Genomic DNA, 27,337 nt, shown 5'->3' with positions numbered 1-27,337 from the left:
GTGAATTCAGCAAGGCCTGGGCCGGGTTCACATGATAGCAAACAAGGGCTTTCTCCTGGCATATATTTTTCGTGAACCCAAAGTTATTCATGTTACGCCAGTGAGTCGATCTCATCATTCTTGATCTCACACGTTTAACAATAACACGTTTAAAATTTATTTATACACTTCTGAGTTCCCACCCGAGAAAAGGATAACAGTACATTAGTGACATTCATCAGATGGCTTGTAGAACCTAACTAGCTCTCCAACTGTATAATTTATCCATTGTATTTATGAAGCACGAGATATCTGCTGAATTTCTTAGGTGTCTTCATAATATAAACATGAAGTGCATATAATATTGTTCAGTATTCCTCTTGAATAATTACGCCTGTCGTTTAGACAACCCACACTGCATCAGAGGCAAGTGGGTTACTGTATTCTTGTTTTTGTTGTATTGACAGTAGAACCTCTCCCACCAAGACTTGCAGGAACCACTTACAGAGTGACCGTGAGAATTGTTCTAGCCACTTTTATTGAACGTCTGTCTCCTACAGAATTTTCAGTGTCATTACAGCAGCACACACATCTCAGATCTGGGTTAAGTACTAAAAACTGCAGCAGCAAGAAACTCGGGGTTCCTAAATTATTGGACTTTGTCCAAACTGGATCTTTTTCCGTCCTCAGGTGAAAAGGGAAGGAGCACCTACTCAGTTAGAGACCTGGACCTGGTCCAGTGACTGAGGTTAGCTCTTTGTAAAGGACCCAACCGAGTACGTGCCCCTTCCTTCTTCCCTGCGGACGGGAACAGTTCCAGCTTCCGAAACTATGTGTTATTTTGAATACCAGACGGTCGACAAGGTCCAAGAATTTAGTATTTAAGAGGTGGTGTCTAACAGTTTTCGTTTCACGGATTATTTAGCAACCTTGCATCACTTACAGCGTATATTTTGCTTCGAGCAATATGACAGAATCATCATTTAAGTTTAAATGAAAAGGGCTGTGAACGGAGAGACCATTTGTGTGTCGACTGAAGAGAAACACACAATCATCGTATTGAAACATTAATTTCTTTAACAATTTAATTTTCTTTTAATTTGCAGAAGTATAATTCCAGAGCCATGAGCACTTTCCAGTTAACGCTTCTACATTATTCCATATTGATCCAGTTAAGTTAATAAAAGTGTGTTTGATTCTGCGTGGCTTTATAAAACTAGGGATGACGAAGGGCGGAAAAAGATTAAAAAATTATGCCACACGCGGTTTCACAAATTATTGCAGAGTGAGAAGCAAGTTTTTGGGAGCATAAATTACATTTCCATATCCCAGCATTTCATTATGAGCAGGATTACGACTCCGAACCTCCAACCACCAGCCCTCAGAGAGCAGTTGTAAATATGAAAGTTGTATTACCGGCTGAGTCCATTCCTCCAGACAACTGAAGTTTCTATTTTCCTCTTCAACATCTCTGACGTTACCTGAATGACTTGAGGAATGCAGGTTAGAATGAGACGACAACAAAGTTCTGCAAGATAAGACGCGCCTTTTTATTGGCTGTGCATTACAAGAACTCTTCTGTAATTGGACAAGACGTTTCCGTGTAACCAATGCTGGTTGGATCAAGACTTTCTCCTTACTCACAAACCAGAAATGAGGTAGGAAGGCCACCAGAAGGTTTTCTATGGAGGAACATATGGCTTGTGCAGACTGAGATACTGTGAAGTGAAGTTCGATCGATATTAGGAAATGTGATTACTGTGGCAAGTGACATGGGTTGAGTAGTAGTATGATGGTGACTTCAACGCAGGATTAGAACGGAACATCGAGTGAAGACGCTGTTAAAATGGGGCCAAACTGCGAGTTCCTGTGGATTATACCGCTTCTACAGCTGTGTGGCGTAGGTAAGCAAAGTAGAGCACTGCCATATACTCAAATATTACACTCTGTTTAGAAATTCGAATACTGATTCACACATACTATAAGGTTTCTTCTGATTAAGCACTGTAGTATGAAAGGGTGCGTGGGGGCGTAGAGATAGATGCATTCTCAACCTGGCTGACTTAAACGCGAAGAAATACATAAACTGTCAACATGGCGGTCCAGTATTTGATATGTACTTTTGTTAACTCTGTAGCGTGGAATGTGAAATATTGTGTGCACATAGTTTAATTAGGTGTTCAGCTTAAAAAATCTGACTGTAGAGTCCTTGTGAGAAACTAATAGTCTCTTAGCTGGTCAATAAATTCCCAACCTATCATAAGATCCTATGGTCCATTACAATGTTTACAAAAGCTCGCTACATTTCCCTGTCCTGAGACAAAATACAATTCACACCCTTCCACTCTTTTTCCATGAGATTCATTTTAATATTATCCTGCCGTCTACACATAGATCCTCCGAGTGGTCTTCTTCTTTCAAGCGTCCCAACAAAAGTTTTGAACGCATTTCTCAACTCCATCCGTGCTACAAGACCGCCCATCACATCCATCTCGACTGGATCATCCTAACGATATCTGGCGAAAAGTACAAATTATGAAACTCAACTTCAATGTATCAGGATTCAGGGAATGGCAATTTTAGTGTTCATGGGACAACTATTCCTAAGATGCTACTTGGATTCACTGATTCTCTGCTTTCGTCGTGCTCCCGAATAATACCACTCGTCCGTCACGCATGGTTAAATAGCAATTTTTTTGCATCTGTATTGCGGCCATCTGAACAGGATTCAGGACAGTTTCTCAACTTTTTCAGTTCACATTCTGATTTCACTTTACACTCAGTTATCATCAAAACGGACACAAGTATGTAATGAAGATATTCTTAACTTATTCTTGTCATCTTGCATTATCATGATAATTAAAAAATGTGAATCAAGCGGGTAAGGCATGCAGCAGGCTTGTGAGAAATAAGAAATACATACGAAATTATCGTAGGAAAACCTTGTCGGAAGAGGTCACTTGGTAGACCTAAGAGTTGGCAGGAGGATAATATTAATACAGATCTTTTGAAATTGATCTGTGAAGATGTGGACAAGACTGAACTGGCACATGAGGGTTGAGCGTTATGGAAGAATCAACATGAAGATTGGACTTGTTTCGGAGTTGATGTAAAATGTGGACTGACAAAACTTAAGACTTGGTGATTTCGCAACTATCTGTCGGCTCACCTAATATTCGACGTGACCATCCGTTAGTCAATAAGCATATAATGTTTCAACTAGAGACTAAGGAATTTACACGTTCGAAACGCGAATTCTCTAATGAAATACAAACAATTTTGGTTATATACTGTGCTTTTGGAACATACAAGTTGTTCTGCTTATAAAAGTTTTCAGAGCAACCTCATGATCACATTTCAGCTAAAGTTGTTGAAAAGGCATTTCAAATTAAAATATGAGAACAATTTTATGTAACAGTGCTTTAAGAGGGCAGAGAATAAATTGTAATAATTTAGTTTTGAAGCGTAAAGAGTAGATTTCCAAGGTCACAGAATTCCTCACTGGAGCCAATACAGTCATTTCACAGAGTCGTCTTTTGGTCTTACCGCCTCCCAATGTTTCTAAAACTCACTTAGTGTTGGTCCGCGTGTGTACATATTGGTCTCTCAAATTGCTTTCTTTTTGCTACTGTGAAATCTGAACATTGTTGATTTAACTGTCTTAATTACGTACGGAGTATAGACGAATAGGTTCGTTGACTTCCTCCATTCTCCATTAGAGTATTCACTTTTCTCCCACCTCTTAAATGACGAACTAGGAAGGGAAACTGTAAGTAGAATTTGTTACATGGTGTGAAATAGACATGTCGAAATTCTAAGGTTTGAGGGAATGGTCACACGGCTAAAACACTGGACAATCTGTTGCAATCTGGCAGTTCCAGTCAGATTACACGAGCCGTTGCAAAATTGAAGCCTTCCTGTACTTGCAAGGTTAAACACGAGTCTCTAATTTTGTTCAAGAAACCAGCCTTCAAACTGAGAAAACACACAGAAGAGTTACCCCCAAAAGAACCTCCAATCAATCCGGAGATTCAACACCGCAATTTCAAGTCCGCCATTGGCCTCTGTCCCGAGCAGCTAATTCCATTCACCTCCCATCCTCATAACACACATCCTTAACAATTACTGCTTCCTTGCCGTCCAATAATTTTTACCATCGTGATCTCAAAAGTTTTTTCCCCCAAGAAGTTAAAACTAACTCCATGGGGCAGAATACTTCTTGAGAATTTGACAGTTGCTCAGCCGGCTGAATATTCCCTGCCCCTTTTCGCAACCCGAAAGGCTATTACTATGTTCACAAGCGCTTGCTACTCAGATTCATCCTCAACTTTCAAAGAGGTTCCTGCATCAAATTTATATAATAATGTCATGCCTTCTCCACCGGAGTTATATGTTCAACTCATACCAACCTCTTACATTTCACTATCCTAACACTAAATTACTTGTATAAATCAAGAATTTAATCGATACTTTTATATTATTTCAAACTGCCTGTTTACTCCTTCCTCTCACACGTGTAAATATTTTCCTGGGCATTTTGTTTTCAAACACTCGAAATATATATTTTACCCAGGAATAAAGATCACATACATACAAATCTTTCTTTATCATTTTAAAACGAAAAGATACAATTATAATTTTACATTAACTTATATCGTGCTCAGTATTTAAAAATAAAATGGCGTTTACACACAGAATATCTTCCTGAATTGCGACAAATCCCGTTACCGTCTGGCTCTTATTCCCAGAACTCAATTACAAAAGCAAGCAAAACTGACTTCTACTCTCCTGGAATTATCGCGGCAGCGCGACTCCAATGTGGGTCAACTTCGTGACTCACAGTGATCTATGCAACTCGAAGTCTCGAAAGGATCGATTCCTTCTTCCGTAGATTGATTTCTTCGAAACTTTACAGAGTCCAGTAGGCTGCTTGAGAAATCAAACCCGTTTAGAGTCGTTTGATTTATTTAATGACGCTGCGACGTCTTAGGTTGTGTGTGTATATATATATACTGTGAACAGTGGACTGAAATGACGCGGCAGAAAATTGTGTCAGGATATGGTGGAGAGGCAAGAGAAGCTCATGGAATCTGTCAGGATGGCTAGTCACACAGAAAGTTTTCAACTGGACTTGCATAGCTGTCTGTCATGCTCTATTAACTTTCGAAACCGCAGAAACATTCTGTGAAACAAGATCTGAAGGTTGAACATTATCACCATGGCAATCAGAAATAGAGTTTAACAAGAGGACGATCAGTTGCTGCGTTTCGTTACTTTTCCCGCAATACCGTTCCTTTCACGACGAGACGAAAGGCAAGATATTGACCAGTTACGTAATCTCTACCACGGGATGAGAGATAAATTAAAGCTCAAGAGGAAAAGGAATCAGAATGTCTGATGAAGCCTGTAGGAAAATTAAGTGCGAAGTTCGGGGTGAAATTGTTGTCAATTTTAAAACAAGATTTTTGTAGGGAAGTTTTGTGGAAATACGCCACTTTCTAAAATTCTTTTGTACTTGTTGCATCCAAGGACGACATCCTAAATTTGTAGACAGCGCGGAGTTACAACTCCTGCCTTGTTTTGTCTACTTAGAGAGGAATGTTTAGCCTAACGGAATGGAGATGTGCTGTCAAGTGGAGGTAAAGCTCAACGCGCCATTAACATCGCTGGTGGTCAGTGCTCAGTTTTATGATCCAGACACTTCCGACATCCATTGTACAGGAGACTCAGTGGACTCAAATCATTCAACTTCTTCGTCTGCAGATCTTGTGGATAATTGTTTTTATAGTAAATCGAATTAAAGTAGCACTTTGGCTATTCCTTATCCATGCAATAAAATCGAACCTAGAATTTCAAAGCTCTCTTTCTCTGTGCTAAAACTGCACGTTGACAAATCGTCTCACAGACACTATTCTTCAGAATTTAAGAGCTATCTTCTAGCTATGTTAGTTTTCCAGCCACCAGTGGAGCTCGTTGCCCGGCCAACACTTTGAGAAAACTTCTTGTGTCGAACTTTCGTGGTCCACTGGTACTAATATACCGGAGAACAGCAGAATAGATCAGATAAAACGTATAGTCAGCCAGGCGCTCACAGCAAGCCAAAGCTTCATCTACATCAGGGGTTCTCACCACTGATTCTAATTTAACACATTTTATGTACCACTAACCAAATGCGTTCAGGGAAAACTTATTTATGTTAATATTATCTTTTCATGTTCTTACTTAGTATGCGTACCACCAGTGGTACGCGTACCATAAGTTGATAAACGCTGATCTAGATGGCTAACAACGACCTGCTAAGTAAAGACAATACTTTCTAATATTCGTCTTTGGAAATGTTAGTCGCGCTAACACTGTTAACATGAACACTTAGCCCCTAAAGGACTCTACTTCATGGATCCAGCTATAGCAGCAGTCAGGACAATCTGCACCAGTAAACAAGAAGCGAATTACGGGAGCATGTGACGTCATCAGTCAGTCAGTCAGTCAGTTAATCAGTCAGTCAGTCAGTGACTGTCCTTCCATGCGCAAACTGAAATAATTTTCACTTATACTCGGTTTTGAGCTCCACTGGTTATTACCATTAACTATAACCCGATGAAGTTATCAGAAATCCTACTTCCTTTCCAAGGTTGATAGGAGATAGGTGACTGGGCAAATTTCTGACAACTAACAGCCACTGTTAAGTACCTGAGTCTACACCAAAAGAAACTGCATGCCGAACGCTATAATTTATTCTGTAACATTTAATTTAAAAGAAAGTTGTCACCTTAAGTTCTCGGAATTTCGGTTCTTGATTTCATCTCATAAAAAAGTAACTAAAATGAAACAAGCGTTTTCCATGTTTAATGTGTCAAGAGTGAATGCGTGACTGCCGAGGTCACACTGCGAACGAGCAAGCAGCCCAAAGTGGAACTCGGAGCGGTGTCCTTGACCTCAGCGGCTTGAAAATGAAATTTGTAACCGGGACACCAAACTCGTTATTTTAGTCGTCATTTCCAGCCTCGAGGAATGAAGGTGGTCAGAGAGAAAGACAAAAGCATCGCGTTTTCATTTATGCATATTATGGCATAAGAATGTTTGAAAAGAATCCATGGCAAAGGATTTCCTAGGCAGTTACAGCTGTTCAACCAGACAAAGTGAGAAGCTAAAATCGCTAACAATTTTTATTAAAGCACTTCCTTTTCTACTTTTTTCAGGCCCCCGTCACTTCATCCTACTCAGGTACAAATATTCTCTAAATGAATAATTTAACAAACAAAATTCAAAATTCTATGATACGCAGAATCCTCATGCACAAGAAGGTACAGGCTAGTGACACACGTTCTCCAAAGACCTTATAGAGCTGCTAATTCTTAGCTTTATTTCAATCTTCAGAGTGAAGAGTTTGTCACTTTTTTGTATAATCTGATCTCTACGCGACACTTTCGGAGAAAGAGCTCTATTGAATAGATTCCCTTGACTACCAATCACACCTGCGACTTTCTCATGTTGTCGTATGTGGTTCTTTAGAAGCACTGGGTGTTGAAATAAGATCCACACTAAACACGAGAACTAAATGACACAACTGAAACAAAAGTTTAAAAAAAGACTCTCAAAAGAGAAACAGGAGTCGTCCAAAATTTTCTTATTCGTTAACGAAGAATTTACAAGCTACAATGTCATCACACAGCGTCTACTGACACTAGTAAACAGATTTACCAAGCACATAAATATATGAACCTTTCGTGTTATGTTAAACAGCTTACACAACTTTCAAAGCGTCCGATAAGAAAAACAATCTTTGCAATATCCCGGGATGTCATTTCCAGTCTGGCCGCCGTGAGAACCTGGAATCTCAAACAGCAATGCAATTCTTTTTGTGCAGCCTCTGTTGGCTTGAATGGTTGTTGCGGTCAGCGACCTCAGAGAGCTCTCACATGTCAATATCGGCTACAGTTCATGTGTAAGCAGAACGACATTCGTATCCGCTAACAAGCTAACAAAGAACTCAGATCTCCCACGACGTCTCTCATTTTTAAATTCTCCGACTATGAGTTTGTTATAAATACGCAACTGAAACAGAAGTGAACAGTCGGAAGTACAAATAACTTGATCACGCATCGGAATGCAATTATACACACGTGCCTGTCAAAGGCATCTAATTCCTTTGGTGTTATTTCTATTTGCTGCCATTGCAACACTAACTGCTCTACATTTTTTGTAAATTACAATTATTGCACAGTCAGCTGACATTCTTTCATTTACCTCTCTGTATGGATGAGGATCGTTGATTGTGGTTATTGTTTATATTGTTATTGTTTTTGTTATTACTATCAGTCATATTCGATTTATTACTATTTATCATTCTCTATCACAAATTAATTTGACTTACAAGTGCAAGATATACCAAGTGCCTCACAGTTTACAATTTACATGTGTAATAATTGTGTCATACACAGAACTGGTTCTACTCGTACGTCAAATGCTAGGACGCCTACATTGATATAACGGGGATGGAAGTTCAAAAGAATGCTGACACTGATTTTTAAGCACAATGCGCATAGCTTGTGTTCTTCTACGGCTTTTATTATCGTTAATTTTTCATACACGCACAGTTACGTATAACTGACGGACCTGGGTCATGTTGTTTTATATCATATATTACACTTATAAATTATTTTAAAAATCTACGGACTATTGCAGCTGCAACTGTTACAAATTACTTTTGTAACTAAATGTATATTTCTATTTAATGGAACATATTCTGTGCTTTTATTAATGTTCTTTTGGAAAACTAGCTGAATAAATGATGAGTGGTACCACAGTTACTTATGTGTTTGTAGCAAGTTGTGAATTTCTGCTGTTAAAGACTGATAATTCTTTATTTTTACAGTGCACCATTTTGTATATTATTGTATTTGCATTTTGCATTGTCATATCAGCTAAGTAAGTAGTTTTATTTCTGTTGCCCACAAGTACGATGTATGGATTGTTGTGTATAATGGTGTTATCGGCGCTGTAATCTCTTCCCCAGTACGTTCTGACGTCTTTGCTATCTAATACTGTTTCAGGGACATGTTGGTACCACAACATAACTGATTCTGTAAGATTATTTCCTCACTACCAAGTAAATGTTGATAGATCGTTTGGGTGAATTATCGTGCTAGACCACTGCACTCACGTGCAATATGTTCTATTCTCTCTTGCTGATTGTCCTCAACTGCATATTTAAGGTAGTTTCTAGAGCTTATAATAATTTAGTCCTGAACGATTATTACGAGCCCCTCAATTTCTGACTGTACTGCGCCTTGCTGAAGCCTTTCTGTCCTTCCGAATCTGTGAAAATGGATAAGGGCCTTTTTCTTCGATTCTTTTATTTATCTTTTATTTATTCTACTTTTTGTTTCATGGTAGTTTTACATTGTCCTGTATTATATTGGATTTGGCACTAACTTGCCGGTTGTAGCCTCAGCATTCGCCATGTGTCGTTATGATGAGATCATTAGCTGCCTACCGTTAAACCTGAGTCATATGTCCCTCTGCCTGTGGCTTGCGATTTCTAACGGAGAGAGATAGAACCAAAATAAAAGTCATGTTTTCACGAAACTTTCACCCTACTGATCTGAATTATCAGGGACAACAGAAATGCTTTGTTTTCACGGTTTACAGAGTTGATAGTGTATTTTTGTAGTGCTCAAAATTACTTCATGTCAGCAGAGTCGTGCAATGCTATCGGAATTTCATTGTTCCACAAACGGAATGTACGGCCATCCTGGTGTAGTAGCTCATAACCTCTTGCGAGGAAGACAAGGAGAATGGATGCATTAGGCAAGATCGTCTTGCGAAGAGTTCGTCAGTCTGTCCGTATGTTTTCCGGATGCTTCTACTCTCTGATCAGTCGTATATGAAAGGCGTACGACAGCGCTTCTAAACCTCACTTACATTACCGCCTGGGGTAACAAGGAGCATCCTCATCAAGGACACCTTTTCAAACACAGGTCGGAAAGGTCTAAAAAACTTAATAATATTAATTATTAATTTTTATAAAGACTGTCTGCAATAAAATAGTCTATGTATGATCGTCTCATAGATTTACAACACAAATTACACGTAGCCATGAGATAAAATTAGTCTCCGATTGGAGAAAGATGCGCCAAGTCTCCCACAGAGACCAACGCGTACGATGACTGAAAACGTTTCAGAAACGCTGGTCTAAGCTTAAAATCTCAAACTGATTTCAGTTTAATTCAGGCTGAGTAACTGGAACCTCCACTTTACATAACACAGTTTTCATTTCTATCAGCATACTAGAAAACAAAAGAAACAAACGTTTCTTACAAGTTTTAACAAGCTTTACTGCCGTGCATTTCTTACGATTAGACTTGTGAAATAATCGTACAAAATTAATTTTAAACCCCGATGGGAAAGGTGGCAGTGCAACGTAACAGCAACCTTTCGAGTACAATTAGCATTATGCAGTGTGTCCCAAAAACATGCATGCACACGTTTAATGGCTGAAATAAATGCATTTTAATAAACTAAGTCATTACGTCAGGATTGGCACTTAGAGAATTAACGAATCTAGTGTGGGTGTTAAATGTAGACCACACCAGTTTTCTCCAGTAATCACAACGCACGGAGATTCATAACAAGATTAATATTCCGTACTATACTACACATCTTTTGGGGACATTCAGTATTTTGACATGCAAGGTGTAGTTCACTAAGCCACGAGGAACAAACTATATCTCGACGCATTTAGTTTTCAAAATTGTTGCTTGTATTCTGTTCCTCAGCCGACAAATCTGGACAGCAGTTGTGGCCGACTTAGTCGCCTATTAAAATGTTCAGGTGAGTGTGAATCCGATCACTCACGTCCATTCAGAACCGAGACCTGGAAAGTATCGAGGTTTGCCTATACGTTCGCTAAAGATCCACAGTTTATATAAGGAAGTTTATAAACGTCTTTGTTTCGTAGCCGGCCAAGTTCCGGGCCACAAATGAAGTCTCAATAGAAGAATAGAACTTCGACTGACAGGCGAAAGCGAAAGTAAGACCTCGGGAAAACCACCCCACTGCCTCCTTATCCATTACATGGATTTCCCTAGAACCCAACTGGAGTTCTGCAGCGAGAAGTAAAAGGATGTTACAAAACTGATCAGGTCTTTCACGGATACGCATTTTTTGTGGCATCTGAAACTCTAGTGTGACCAAGTAAAGGTCACGCAGTTTTGACGTCACCGTCCAAACGCAAGTTCCGGGATCTTCAGAAAAGATTGAGGTCACAACACTTTCACCAGCCTAGAAAGCACAAACGCGTAGTAGACCTACTGGAAGGCGCACCATTTAAAACGTAATCCAGCAGCACTCACGCGCTACGGTGCAAAAATTAAATCAGGTCCAGCCCCGTGTAGCAGAATTGCCCAACCTCCCCCGCGACACTGGAGTCATGGTCATCCTGGTTGACAGGTCACTGCTTACGCCAGTCACGCAAAAACCTGTGCGGGTACAAATGTGTTCATTCACGCACATTACTTCGCATCCAAATGTTTAGTGTATCCTGACCAGGGAGTACCCAATCAGATAACAATACACAGACCGGGACCAATATTACGGAACACAGGAAGCTTGCTCGTTTGTTTTGGATACTGCTATTCTGCTCATTCCCACTAGGTCTGTCAGAGACTAACTTTTACTATGAATCGTCCCACAGCGAGATGTGTTTCTGCTGCCAATGCGGTGTGCAGGAGCATTAATAGCTGTTAACAAAGACTGTAATTTTGTGAACTGATATTAGTCAGCTTTTTAAATCAAAATATTTTTTCTTTTGTCTTGTTTATCCTTTCAGTTATTAATTGTACTTTATCGTGGTTTTCATTTTAGTGCCTGCCTGTAATTGGCTTTTCAGCTGTTGTCACGCGCTTTAATAAATGGATTTAATTGAATTATTAATTATATCACCCGACAAAGTGGTTTTTGACTTCATGTGAACCGGGGGCATAAATGCATGTGTATATGTAGCTTTACGTTTCACAGCCTGCAAATAAAATTTTTACAACATATATTATTTCAGTACATTTTGTAGAAAATCTATCTTTCAACTTCGTAGGCACTGTTATTCCTTAAGCTTAACCAATAAACTAATCTAACCCCTCCGTCTTCTTTAAACAATAGTTGTAAGCCAAAAAGGCTGAGAACCAGTGCAAGGTTTTACTGTTCTTGGCAGAAATGTGTGGCTGACTGCCTCAATACCCTCCGAAATATGCCAACAGTAACCCATGGTTAAGAACCATGCTTCAAGAAATGTGTACCACAAATGCCATGCAGATGAATATCCTTTGATTCAAGCAGTGTTCTTGTCTTTATTTGAAGGGCTTGTCATAACTGTTATCATATTGCGCGGGAAGACTGATTTCCGCTCGTTACAAAAGGTGTTTCTCGACAATTTCCAACATGAGTCAAATGCCTAAAAAAATTCCAAATTTCCAATAAGTCAGTGTTGCCCTTAGTTACAAGTTGGAAGGACGGGATCGGAAAGCATTAGTATTTCTGAAAATTTATATTTGTTATTGAACAAATTCATGATAAAATGCGCAGTTTTAAATATGATCGCTACTCCTGCACTGGCAAATAAAACTGCGGAATTGAGGAAATACAGTATATTCTCGAGTTTGGGTCTACTGATCCTGATGGATTTATTTTATTTGAACTCTTCGGGAAATTACTGGGCTCTAACTGAAAATAATCACGACCACATCCTTCTTATCCTTCCGCGAGTCACCATTCATAGAAATCCTTCACAACCCTTACGTCATTAAATAAATAGCCCCGAAACGCGTTTCTTGCTGGAAGCATCACAGTATTTTACTCTGTTAATCTCCGCAAGTCCCAAGCTATGAGATCAGGTAAGGTGAAATAACATCCCTCACATATCGAGATCGCATGGTGATCGGGAGTTTCGTTATGTGCTGTTGGCGTTAAACACATTTACAACAGGGAACGAAGGGTCAAGTTTTAGCACCACTGCCCAAGTAGTGGTTAAGTTCATGATGTAATGATGGTTCTTTAACAAACTAAGGTATTCCCAAAATTATATCTAAATTAAATTTTAAGTCTGATTTTACAATAACGCAAGTGCATGTAGTTGTTAGCTGGAGCGTAAAGGATAGGATGGAGAAGATAAAACAGATTGCATCTCGCCGGACCTGTACGTAGTCCTCCAAAACACGCCAGATCTTTCCAGGAACTGATTTGCAGCTTCAAGGATTCGTTCATTCTTCTGCGGGGATTTCCACAGAGAGGCGAGGAATCTTACGCAATTAGGGACGGAAAAAGTGTCGGGCTGCTGATTCCATTTAATTTAGTTTGGCTGTCCGAAAGTAGAATAAGGCGGAGTCCACTTCGTTGTGGGATATCAGCATTTCTTGTGGCTTACGTCTTGTTACTATTTACATTTTGTTTGATCGCATTATACAATTTACCGTACGACAAATTAGTTGACTTATTAATCGTGATAACAATTCAATAAATATTTATGTGCGTGACAATAGTCAGACAAGGTCGATTACAGCCAAGGACTAAAACAACAGTGCAGGATAATATAATACAATAAAATCAACAAATGACGTAAGAGATTAAAAAACAAATGAAACACAGTCCAAACGTGCAATACAAAACCTGCACGATACGGACAAAGGAAAGTTTAAACAAAATGTAACTAGAAGTAACGTCGTAAAATGTCCGTAAGCGAAATATAAATATTCGTTTAACATGCCAGTGACCTTGTAAATAGCATTGGCAGCAAAACACGTCTAGCTGAGTGACTGATCTTGAAAGTATAAAATTATCATAAATGTAAAGTAGTATCTAATTATCCTAGCGGATGTAAGTACCCTGACATGAACACAAGGGAGGATGTTGAGAATTAGGGACAACCAGAAAAAAATCTAAATTAGCAATGTCATAAAAATAGTGAAGTTACACTGCTGAAGTCCATGATAACATGTAGCGTTCTTAACAATATTACCTCTAATTTTGGTGTAGTAATGCAAATTAGTTTGGGGAAAGCCACTAACCCAATATTAACCGATAATAAAATAAAAAACAACGTTAGTTATACGTTGACTCAATAGCCATGAGGCCAGTTGCAGAATCAGCACAGGAAAGAAATAAAAGCGACTCAATTAAGGAAAATATATCAAACGAACACACGAAGAAACCGAAGGTCACGTTCCAATGGTTAGCACTCCTGTTTCATATTAAGGAAGTACCATGTTCAAAAACAGTCACGGAAACACGCTATGTTGGCAAGTGTTCGTGGTTTTCCTTAGGACCTCCAGGCAAATGCTTGAACTAGGTCACGATTCAAAGGGGAAGAAGACATCAGGATTTACACCAGAGCCAACATAATTAATACGTAACTTACTGAAGTTTGTAAATACCAAGGCTAGGAGACTACTGCAATGAACAGTATCTATTTGTTGACTGAGGTCTAAAAGACACGTGGAAGTGTCAATGGCATCTTCCTGACTTTGGAATAATAATGACAATTAGGCTGAGAGAGACCGCGATTCCAGTCAAAACGAGGAGTGTTGAAATCACCCATGAGAATAACTCGAAAATTTTTGGTGTCCAAATTATTTTCTAAAAAGCGAAAGTAATCAGTACTAACTTCTGGTATTGTGTCAGGGGGTAAGTTATGGTTGCCAATAAGTAAAGTTAGACCGTCATAAATGGGGATTTCAACACATTCGCCGAAAGCACCTGAATCATGCCTACGTTCACAGGAACGAACTCTGGGGTATAAAACTATTATCTCTCCACCTCCGCGCGTCCTATTAGTACGAGCTCTGTCAGAACGGTGACCGTCAGCAAATAAATAGTGGTCGTATCACGTCGTTAAGCCATGTCCCAGTTAAACATATTATATTGTAGTCCGAGGACCAGATGTTATCACAGTTCAAGCTGTTTAGTCCAGAGATCTCTGATGTTTAGATAATAAAAGTCTAAAGAATTTACTGGCTAAGTGTTAGACATGGAAAAACCACACGTATTTACATCGTAGATATAAGCGGTTAATTATTTGCAGAAGCCCCATCCTACTGCGGTCCATCAGAATTTGCAGATTAACCTACTGGGCCGAATGACGAGACTCCTGCACCAGAGAAAGAAGTACGAGATGAAACAGATGTAGAATAATGATTTTTTTCGGATTAAGTCGTCCATGAGACGATTAAACAGCCACTAGGCCAAACATTGGTATAATTGATAAGATGAATGTCTTCCTCTACAACTGAAATATGAATTGAAGCATAGGAATTAAATTATGTTCTTACGGTGGTGGAGGCAGATGATGTAAGCTTTAGTTGCTCTTTTAAGGGTTTTTCAATGTCTGCAGAAGTCGATGTCAGGAGAGAAAAACACTCTTTTCGCTGTAACAGAGAGAGAGAGAGAGAGAGAAGAGCTTCTCACCCCATCATTGCGGGTCGAAGTTCCTTAGAAGAGTTATCAGACGAGTCAAGTAGTTAACCCTCCACTTCCTAGCGACTGACAAAGCCGTCATCAGCAGACTACGCAGCAGAGTAGAAGTAACGGAATGTCCAGGTCCCACGGTCGGCTCAATGCATTCCATTTATGGCGGTCTTCGGCTGCAAAATGGCAGCAGAAACAACGGGCACGGCCGTGGGCCCCTGAACACGACCAGACAGATGACAGCGGATTCTTGTCTGTTTTCGTTACGTTGTCCTTGAGAGCTGCCGATGGCGTCACGTCCCGCCGTGGCAGATTTCAGAGAACGAACAGGAATGCTTTCAGACCTCACTCTCCGTAACTTCTTCTTACAAGTCTCACACTTAAACTTAGACTCACCATTTGCAGCCTAAAATTTACATCGTTCACTCTCAGGCAGGAAAGATAGAATCTTACACAGCAATTACTACAGCAATTATTACAGTATGGAGGGCGCGCGTGTCGTGTCCCACATTTACAATCAGAAGAAGTAGTGACGCGAATACCTGAACATCGCTCACTCCCTCCGAGGAACAAAGGAGTGGACTGTTTGTGTGTCCTGCATTCGGAAGGAATCACTTAAACTCCAGTTTCTATTCACCTGATCTGTCCTTAGTACGGGCCGGAATATGCGACTATTGGTCGCACGATTTCGTACAGGATTTGCTGGTAAGCATTCGTACGATCAGAGTATTCACACTGCAACTGGTTTTACGCAAACAGTGGACTGTAACAGTCAGGGATGAGTGAGATTTCTGCCTTTGTACCTTCCTACGAAAGAGTTAAAGCTGTGAGTAGCGCCCTGCTTCAGGACTCATGGACTGGGGGGCCGCGGAGGGGGGGTGGTGGTACCAGAACACTTCCTGCTGCCCACGAGGTGTAAATACAATCTGCTGACGTGATGACAAGACTTGTTCCGCTTACAACCCGCTACAATTTTCCGCTTTGCGCAAGAAAACAGTGGTAGTCAGGGAGACAAGCTGACTTTCAGAACCAGTTTGGGCACTCAAAACCAACTAATATCTGTTATATTTGTAATTTAAACTCCAAAAGAGATTTAAGACGCAAGAAACTTATTCTTTAACTCCCTGTTGTTTCCGAGAAACCTTGACTCAATAAAATAACGGTTCATGCCATAGATTGCAAGGCGAAGTCTAGACTACCAGCCGAACATACCTGTGAAGTACGTTGCCAAAAGATCACGGCAGACAGAGAAAATTAAATTTCAAGTTCGACGAACGAATTTCTGCATTAGTATTACTAACATGGTGTTAATGATATAACGGAATAAAATTTAATCAACAGAGAACACACAAGACAAAAGTTTTCAAAGATACATTTATTTTAGTACTTTTCAGGAAGTAGGTATTATCTTAGAGCGTTCGATCAAGTTCAGCAACTTTAAATGCCTTAAGTTTGCAGGAAGTTCTATTAACCTTTCAAAGCACATTGGTACGTATATGTACCAACAGCTTTAACAACAAATCTGCATTTTTCGCCAAGTGTGTATGGGTGATATACGATTATGAGAATAAACTGCAATATTTATTTTAGGTAAAAACTGAATTTTTAAATACAATCTTAACACATGTTGTATTTATTGGTGGTTGAACGTTGGTAGTGTTTCAGTAAGAGGTCCCCGATCAGAATAGTGACTGACAGGTAACATCATACAGAAATATATCCTGCCGCATCACTGTTCTGTTTTTACAGTTTATAAAAATGTTTCACCCACTCCTAAGTCTGGTCACAAAATGCAGGTTCCAATTCGCTTTGCAGTAAACTACTTCTGTCCTCAGCTCCATTCTTTCATCAGTTATGGTTCTTTACTAAACCTGAAAATCTTCTGGGCTTCATTTATGAAATCCATAGCATGGCACTTCACGGCAAAGGACCTTTTTTAACTTCTGACACTTACTACTTAATCTGCTCAACAAATTCCTTTATTGTTATGCAACTGTAAGATGCATAACTGTTATCACAAAAGCGCGCCGTATGTCCTTCCTGCGCTATTTCTATCTACTTCGTATTTTTTAATATTATCCTTCCATCTATGCCCGAGTCCCCCAATTATATTTAATAATTAATTAATAATGCGGTACTTGTGGGTTATCGGGACACATCGCTTTAAAAATACGTTAGTTTAGGTTAATGTGTGTGTGGATAAATGACATATACTTTAGAGTTATTGTATTTTATTTCAATAAATGACAAGTATTTTAAAGCGATGTGTCCCGATAACCCACAAGTACTAATAATGCAATTTTTCAGAAATCCTTGCACCCACCCTACATAACCTGCCTTCTTTATTTGTACTCCATAACACACAATATTAGCCGAAAAGTTTTGGTTTTGAAGCCCCAAGCGGTGTAATCTTATGTATCTTTCTCGGTCGACACACGAATATTCACAATACGTTGTCTTCGAGACATCAACTTTATTGGCTACCAGGCTTATTCCTAGTTTCATTACCAAGATTTGTGCCGATTAAATTATTACAAGATCTAAACCGTTCCCAGGCAGGATTCCATTTATGCGCTTTGTGGTCGAACATTGTCCTAAATTCTCATTTAAAGGGTTTGTGTTGGTGTTTTTGCAGCACTGGGTCAGCTAACAGATAACAACACGCCCCCAGTTGTATACCTGGACAGGAACTGGGTTGTCCACGATACGGACCCGGTGGGAGAGGTCATCGCCAGAGTAAATGCCGAGGACCCTGAGAAGGACCGTCTGGAATACGGACTAGAGGCGAAGGGCTACAACGGAGCGGGCTCACCGGATAGACCGCTTCCCTTCGCCATCAACAGCACCACGGGAGTGGTCAAAATCAACGAATCGCTCGTCAACAGGGTCAGTTACCTGGTCACTCACTACTTCAAAGACTAGGAAACCTCCGAAAAGGAGGCGGCGAAATCCCACAACTGGGTTGTAGAGCCAAGAAACAACCACGATGACCTTACTGTGTCTAATTGTATGTCTGTGGCACCGGAATAAAAATAAATCAGTGAAAATTAGTAAGATATAAATTGGCGATTATACGAATTCTTCTTAACTTATTTAACTTGGGACTGGCAAATTAGGTGCATTCACTTCAATTGTACATTATATGACTTTGTGAGACAAATCATTCAGTAGTTTCATAGCTTATGTCACTTTGTACAGGCTAAAATAAAACTTTCAGAAAAAGTTTAAAATATTTCTGTACTCACCGAAACCTCCGATGTCAAACGATGCAAGGCTGCCTCAAAATGCCGCCAATGTAGCGAAGGAAGGTCCATTATGTGTACGGGAAATTCTTTACAATGCGGTGGCAACGAAAACCTGTTGTTGAACTTGAGGTTCGTATTTAGAACTACTAGAGCTCCCAGAAATTTTAAATTTTGTAACTATTTTCCTTACACACTTAACACAAATTGTCTTCATAAACAGTCGCGTTACGGAACAAACACGTCGCCATCAGTGCTTGAACATGGTACATTCATATAATGGAAACTTTCCATTTTTGTAATACAATCACAGCCATTATGAACATCAAGAGAACATCAGAGTATAGTGCCTATGTGCACAAATTTAAAATGTCATATTTAAAATTTATACCATTTTCATAACAAAATATCAGCTACATTATATATTTCACTTAAAATTATTTGTATTTAAAAATCATGACGGTGGTACTCATTGCATATACGAACTTATTTTGACGCCCTTTCCGTAATGCACTAGTCAAATGTAGCTTGTCTGGTTTATCTGCTATGCGCCCTCGTTCTGTTGTGCTTAGCGTACTCAAGCACTGATAATGGTATGTTTATGCCGAAACGCACGCGTTTAAGAAAACAATTTGCGTTGAAAATAAATGTGAAGTTAAAAGTCTAATAACAAACCACGGAAACACAGACAGCATCAATAGAAGCTCTTATAAGGTACCTAAACTGTCAATAAACTGTAACACATTTCAAGTATTATATACGAGGCATTATGTACTGACGATGGTGAAAGTTGGGATTCTTTATATGAGTTGTGACACCGTGTTGTCATGCCCTACGCTTAAGATGGAAGCAGCAGGTTCCTTCGAATCCGGTAACCACTTACTGCATGGTTTCCCGGTCCAGGAAATCTCAAACTAAAGTATACAACTTTCATCGTACATCTGGCTACCGCATTGTAAAGAAGTATCCTACCTCGTATTCCGACACAGTAATAAGCCTAACCTTGGCGATGTTTATCAACTCACTTATTGCTAAACGCGACGAAATATGTTGCTAGTATGGACACGAGATTAAGACACTTGAAATCACACCAACGAATGAAAACACAGAACACACACACTTAGATCACCACACAATTAATAATGCAAACTGCGTTTTACATGAGTAAACTCGACATACACGACACCCAAACCACATTCAGTTCCGCCATGACTATTCGTGAAACAAGGTGACTGCTCAACTCTGTGCATCTAGCCAGTGGTGAATTCGTTCCGGAAGGCGGTAGGGGTAAACTTTTTGACAGACAGTTTACAAATCATATATAGATGATAAAATTACGTGCCCTGCCAGGCTAATGGACCAGTTGAAAGGAATTAAAACTTACATTTAAGGAATTCTAATGCATTCACGTAATAAAAATGTTATATTTCGTTAATCAAAAAGAGATGGCACGCCACTAAACCACCACCACAGTCACATCAACGCATAACAATGCTGCCAACGTACTACGCATAGCAGTCTCAGAGCAAAGTTTTGTCAGAAACGGGTGAGGCAGGGAGACCGGAAGTTGCCTGCATATTATTAATAACGAAAGCACTGCCACGTGTATTTTTAAAAGTCACTAGCCTTAGGTACGCACAACACCGTCCTAAATACTCTGTAGCTAGCAATGGCAATTTATGATTTCTTGTTTCATACAACTTTAGTGGAATGACCGAGTTTCCCGAGGTGGACAAAAGTGGACGGGTATTTAGTTTGGAGATGGGGTGGTTGGTAACCCTCTGGACATTCGGCACACCGTCATCATCGGTGTGATTTTCGAAGACAAGAAAGCAATGCTGTATTACCATGACAGCTGCCATTACTAATACGAATATGCAACAGATTATGATTCTCTGAAGATTTCTCTCGGTGGTTGACTAATTATATGAGTATATTAGACATTATTTTGGTATCTAAGATGCTGAACTTATCTCGATACCACGCACATTTTATTACTAAAGTTATGCATAAAAAATCAGCTTGTGGTAATTAAAAAGACATTTCCCATGTTGGGAGTTACATTTTATGGTGCTGACTTGTGGAGCGAAAGAGCGGCCGCTATCAAATCGAATTTGCTACAACTACCTGCCCTATATAAGGCTTCAAAAATTTGCCCACTACACATTTACCCTGAAGATGGTAACTGAGATATTTGCTGTAACGTTGGATAATACTCAATATTTGTTGCGGATCACGCCCAAAGCCAGAGTTAGACATCGAACTCCGGCCGCCAAGAACAAGAACAAGAATTATTAACTTTGATTAAAGATAAAACTACAAATACGCGAGGATTGTACGATAACAAACTCCGTTATATGTTTCAGTTTCACCTTCATATTACGCGTTTGTCTTTACAATTTGTTTGTGGGGCAGAATTTGTTTTCCCCTAAAACAGTTTTCAAAGCCTTTAATAGACATTGGAAACTATTCTAGTGATGGGTTTCTTTCAATGTGAAGTCTCAAGAACATCTAATTTGAGCTTAATTTTTGTTGAAATTTATTGTTACAACAGATTTTTATACTGCCGAGTTGATTTGGTTACGTGGCCACCGACTATGCGCAATGCCAATAATATGAATGTCTTTATTTGTTCATAAACAATCATAAAATGATACAGATATGCTGAGTAAGCCAACTATAATGATGAAAAGTTCAATCATGAGACCGAACAAAGAAGACAAATCAAACTGAGTTAAAGCAGCAGTTGAAATGATGGTGTTTTAAAATTAATTTGAGCGAAGCCCAGCGTTTTGTCGGTATTTATTTATTAGAATCGATTTATGGGCAGAGCCAAGGATGGACGGACAGACAGATACTATTTTCAAGTTTCCTGTGATCAAACGGCTAAGAAAATAATTAATCGTTGAACCAAATGTGTTACTACTTCCAAAGATTCATCATTTGTATGCAGTAAACATGTTCCTTGCTATAATTTTCTTCACAACATATTTTAAACGTGGACAATTAGTTTTTTTGCCACGTACTCAATTTCAATGTTTGTGCTCTCACAAATGTACGATATTGTTTCAGGGTGGCGAACAGCTATTCCTGTACGTCACTGTCTTCGACGGCCAAGTCACAAGCAAAACCGAAGTGTGGGCGCGAATTCGCAGTTCTTCAGCCACCCCCGATTCCACTGAGATCAACAACGAGAGGCCTCCGCCGGGGGCGACAGCCTACTTGCCGAACTCCCACTTCCAGTTTCCAGGAGGAGGTAGTTCTGGAGGCAGCAATATTCCACCCGGTTTTATTCAGCCACCCCCGCCAAGACCAGAAATAAATCGAAAGCCCAGACCGCCACCGCCCCCACCGCCGCCCCCGCAGACGACCCAAAGAGCTGCTACGGTGCAGGAACATGCAAGAGGTGCGTGTCAGTTGCCACTAATAAGTACATCCGTTGTAGAGCACTGGTATAAGGAACTTGGTGCAATTTTTCAGCAGTACAGACTACAGAGACAGCGCTGACACCACTTCCAGGAGGTGGAAGCCCACATCACAACACGACCAACGCGGAGGGCACAGTGACCTCGGTTCCCGACCTCACGGCAACGTTGATACCTATTTCCGTTGTATGTGGGCTCTTCATTACGGGAGGGGCAGCTGCCTGGCTGTTCCGCCGCAAGTTTTGTCGTTACCGAAATAAGGGCAACAAGGATGACATGGCAAGTACACACACTTTTTATAACCATTGACACCATATAGATCTTTCTACAGATCCCTGTTACATTAAGTATTATTATCAAACATATCCTCCATACATAAATATAGAACAACCAAAATTGTTTAAAAAAGTCTTTAAATATTTATCTTGTTAATATGAAGCTAAATGAAGGAACGAGTCTGCAGTAAATCTGATAGTCTTTGGTTGTTGTAGCACAAGGAGTCATCCGGTGGCATCGGGTTGGAGGAGCCTATGGTGCTGCAGCAGTGGCAGGGTCCCCGTGCCCACAGCAATCGCTACGAGGGCTGGGACCGGGACTCAAACCTGCAGGTCAGCACAATCAAATGCAAATTATTGTTCCTCCTGCATGTACTTCGCATATCTACTTTATTGCTGACATTAATGTAACTTTTTCTACTCACAACTGCTTTGTGTGTGAAAGTAGGTGGCGTTAAGAAATTAAATGAGAAAAGTAAAGGTGTATTCGAAGAGCACGTTTATTTATTTGATTTCAACGTGTAAAAACATTTTAACGTCTGTAAAATATTTACAGAAATTTCTGAAAATGCTGTCTTTTAGTTTGGATGTATGATCCCTATGACACAAAGAAATCTTGGTATGGTATTTTGTATTTTTGTCACAACCGCTTGAATCAAATGCCAAAGCATGTTCTGTCCTTCGGATGGCGCCATAGGTAAAAGTTGGCAGATGTGAGATCAAGGGATTGTGGAGGTCACAGATCTGACCTACTTTGTCCTATCCATCTATCTGGATACTGAGAATCCAAAAATTTCTTTGTATCATGGGTTAAATAAGCAGGGATGCCTGTATGTTGTATTGACAATGGTACATCTTTCAGTAATCAGGTAATTCTTCCATTAACAAATGTAAATCAAGGCCTATGAGAGTCAAGGTGGTAACTCGTACGGTCATATGAGGAGAACACCAGTTATTTTTACCAAAACAATGACTGTGACCCGATGCCTTGTCTCTGTGCAATGTTGCCTTAACTTCGTCACAAAGCAATTGCAACCATTTGTTTATAGGAACTTTTCACTTACATTTAGTGCAAGTAATAATTACATACAGTAAATGAAAGAATCGCTCTGTGTAACGTGTTGTTCGCTCCTAATAGATATTGACCAACACTACTAAAAAGTAAATGGATCTGATCAGTTTCACCAACATGAAAAGTCTTGCTTCACGCCACATGAAAAGGACAGACAAATTTGTGACCTTATGTTTTCAATTCTGAAGTGCATTAATGACATTTTTCGGCAGCAAACACCCGGACCTGGAAACACCAAGTCTGAAGACAGGTGGGAGTTCCCTCGGCATCATCTCAAGGTATTCAACATCCTGGGAGAAGGTTGCTTTGGGCAGGTGTGGCGCTGTGAGGCCCTTGACCTCAATGGTAAATACAGGAACTAGCTCATAAAGAAGTAATTTTTTTTCATGTTCTAGGATTCTTTTGTCCCTCCAGATAAAAATGAGATATTACTGTAGTAATGCAATTCAGTTTTAATTCAAATCTTAAAATACCAGAATTTTAATGCATCGAGTATCTATAAAATCCATGAAAAGAGGTGTTAGTCTGGGCTAAATTTTCGTACATGCCACAAAAATCTCTGTGAACATAATATTGTATTAGATTAGTTAGAAACAAATAACAAAGAAATAAATCATCTACTGACATTTATGAATGAAGGGCGGGAAGGCACTACGGTGGTGGCTGTGAAGACGCTGAAAGAGAATGCATCAGATAAGGAGCGCTCAGATCTGGTGCAGGAGCTGCAAGTCATGAAAATGCTGGAGCCACATCCCAATGTTGTCCGGCTGCTGGGTTGCTGCACTGAGAAAGGTAAGAGAAAAGTGTGTATTGCTTCTAGCTAATTTACACTGCCAATGAAGAGAGAGTTCTACTGTCATAATTTTGCGTTTACTAGTAGAAGTTTTGTTGCTAAGTCAGTATCCTATAAAGAGCCTTCCACACAGTTTCGATCCTTTAAATGTTGCTGAAGAGATAATCACACACAAACAGTATGAGCAGACCTATATATCTGTTGTTCGCTTTGAAAACACTCTTAAAAAAATGAACATTTTTCACTATCAGTTGTATCTGTTGCAGAGCCACTCTTTGTTATCATGGAATATGTACCACATGGCAAGCTACAGAGTTTTCTGCGTAACTCACGTGCTGAGCGTTACTATGGTAACCTGCATGGAGCCAGCAATACTCTGACATCACGGGACCTCACTTCCTTTGTGTACCAGGTCGCTCGTGGCATGGATTTTCTCTCTTCGAAGGGGGTATGTTGCCATAACATCATCACTTAAGCTACCTTAATCCAGTTCAGCACAAGTCTTTTTTCCAGAATATCCATTATACTAATCAGACTTGTTGTTTATTTGGTCTCTTACTACCAGATTTCTCCTTACAGGTACTTAATTACTCAACTCCATAACTATTACATATCAATATCATCAGCTTAACCCCTGAACATAAACTCATTAATGTGTAATTCTCTCCATTTCATATGATTCCTTCCTTACAGTTTTAATTTGTCATCCCTTGAGAATGATGCATGAAGTTTCAAGATACTCTGTACAATTAGCAGATGTTAATATGGTGTTTTAGAAAACAGATCAGAGTATTATAATTTTGAAAATTAATAAATATTAATCATAAGATTCATTGATCATGTTATTTTGAAAAACTGACAGAGTATTTAAAAATGTGTGACATTTGGACATTGTGTTAGGATATAAATCACATGCAAATAAAACTAAGAGACAAAAAAGAATATTTCATAAGGAAAAGTTTCACATAAATGTTGAATAGAACTGCACTATGCCCTACTTCACATCAGTGGAAATGTCTAAATCTTATATTAAATAACATATTTTCAATAGTATATCTAATACTTTTATACATTTGAATAACAGCTGAAAATATTTAATAAGCCCAACACAGTACAATATAACAACACTTCTAAAACATATAATAATAACAAATTTACTTTCCACAGATAATCCATCGTGACCTTGCAGCAAGAAACATCCTGGTGGGAGAAAATCACATTTGCAAAGTAGCAGACTTTGGCTTTGCCCGAGATATTATCTCAAGTCACGTGTACGAGCGCAAGTCAGAAGGCCGACTGCCCATTCGTTGGATGGCACCAGAGTCCTTGTATGACAATATATTTTCAGTAAAGTCTGATGTCTGGAGTTTTGGGGTACTCATCTGGGAAATCGTGACTCTGGGTTCCACACCATATCCTGGTCTCGCAGCCGCTGAGGTCATGAGAAGGGTGCGTGATGGGTATAGGCTAGACAAGCCAGAGCACTGTCGCAGAGAACTGTATAATATCATGTATTATTGTTGGGATAAAGACCCTAAGGAGCGCCCCAGTTTCAGTGAACTGATTAAGTTACTGGAGCAGCTCTTGCTTACCGAGACTGAGTACATTGAGCTGGAGAGATTTCCTGATCACTCATACTACAACATGGTGAGCCTCAGTGATGAGAAACTCTAGCAGACAATACTGAGAACTGGATGGTGTAAGAAATGTTCTACAGAGACAATCCTGTAATGCAGTGCCTGGTAATACTAATAGGGTAGTTCCAAGTATGCTGGTGAATACTGCCATTGTGCCCAAGAGAAATTTGCCACAAGATGACCTCAACCATACTTGGTGGACATGATCAACAGAAATCATGTTGTCACTTCAAGTGTTGGTTACTCTAGGCCTGGGTCTGATTCTCTCTCAGGGTGGTCAATGTTCTTACCTCACCCTCCTGACTGAGTGCAATATAACGTGTGGATGTAGTGACGAGTTTTCATACTTGGGCTATCCAAAGTAGTGTTGTGACTTCACACTTGTTAATTATTACAAGAAATTTGTTCATTCTGCTGTACCTGCAACAAATAATACTGCTGTGTTTGAAAGTGAAATGCAGAAGACATATTAATTGCTATAGTTACTACATGGCTGTTACATCATGAATTATCACAGGTGACATGAAGGTAAAATGTTTCCTTGGTTCTCATCCAAAGATGCCCATAAACAGAAATTATATCCATCACATCAGTTATACTTCATATTACCAAGTTTTTGAGTTATACACAGCAAATAGCTTTTAACTTCCTTTGCTTATCTTAATAAATAGAAGCTTTTAAATTGCAGAGTAAAAATTTGTTATCTTGACATATAGATGTCAGGTGTGTTCACAGTTTTGGGAAGAAAAAGTTAACATGTGAAGTTCATTTAAGGTTAACTGACAATATGTTTCAGACTTTTATATGAGCAAATAATTTAGTGACAATTATCTGCCTGAACAGTGAAGATGTTCTGATAAGCAGCTAAATAATCAAATACATTAATTTATGCAGTTGCTGTCATACCCTTTCTATAGACCAATCAATATATTATTTTCAATGTATTTCATAATTCTCTACGTGGCTGAAATCCAGTCACTGAATTGCAGTTAATTTAATTGGTTCAAGTCACCCATAACAAGAAATGTCATTCTTAGGACTGCATTAAAAATGGAAAACAGGATAATAATTGTGGTCTTCTGACCTGTTGCACCATGTGGTCTATAGTGTTGAATATCGGGCAGCATGTCCCCCAAAACAATGGAATACAACCAAAGACTACATGGTGCAGAAAACCGGAAGAGCACAATGTAAACTCGCACTGCCATTAAAAACCAAAAAGCCTTCTCCCACATCACAACTATACATCACTCTTTTCTCACAAAATTACTCTGCTTAAAAAATCAGTTTATCCAGTTCTGTGGTAATCAAACGCAAAAATGCACACATATATCACACAACACAGTTTGTTCACTTTGCAATAAAGTTTGAAATGTAAGTCACTTGTCTTGAACATGAAGTAAAATTGTATCAGTTCAGTACATAAGGAACTGTCAGAAATGAAATGTTCCTATATAAGTC

General features: G+C 39.4%; 2 protein-coding genes across 4 annotated transcripts in view; one reads left to right on the top strand and one right to left on the bottom strand.

Moving 5' to 3' along the window:
• Positions 1 to 19,904, bottom strand: part of Sol1 (CUB domain-containing protein Sol1) — a 659,765-nt gene extending 639,861 nt beyond the window's left edge. For both annotated transcript variants that reach the window (XM_087358459.1, XM_087358461.1), the window contains exon 1: positions 18,678 to 19,904. The gene's annotated coding sequence lies outside the window, so the exon portion shown is untranslated. The remainder of the gene's footprint in view (positions 1 to 18,677) is intronic.
• Positions 1,608 to 26,479, top strand: LOC110836649 (tyrosine kinase receptor Cad96Ca-like). Of its 2 annotated transcripts, none has more exons than XM_022078072.2 (9): positions 1,608 to 1,883; positions 18,068 to 18,318; positions 21,747 to 22,080; positions 22,155 to 22,378; positions 22,591 to 22,707; positions 23,659 to 23,791; positions 24,086 to 24,238; positions 24,506 to 24,687; positions 25,407 to 26,479. In XM_022078072.2, exons 1-9 carry the CDS (start codon positions 1,826 to 1,828, stop codon positions 25,911 to 25,913), a joined length of 1,959 nt encoding a protein of 652 aa, XP_021933764.1. In that variant the 5' UTR covers positions 1,608 to 1,825; the 3' UTR covers positions 25,914 to 26,479. The 2 variants fall into 2 exon arrangements, with proteins under 2 accessions (XP_021933764.1, XP_021933765.1); XM_022078073.2 differs by having other exon boundaries at positions 1,609 to 1,883; positions 22,158 to 22,378.
• Positions 26,480 to 27,337: the final 858 nt, after the last annotated feature.

This window comes from Zootermopsis nevadensis, unplaced genomic scaffold, assembly GCF_977971745.1.
Source record: "Zootermopsis nevadensis isolate Lab colony 2312 unplaced genomic scaffold, Znev_1.0 Znev_ptg000030l, whole genome shotgun sequence".
Taxonomy (NCBI): domain Eukaryota; kingdom Metazoa; phylum Arthropoda; class Insecta; order Blattodea; family Termopsidae; genus Zootermopsis; species Zootermopsis nevadensis.
The sequence above is the reverse complement of the archived record's forward strand: the minus strand, read 5'-3'. Positions and strand labels throughout refer to the sequence as shown.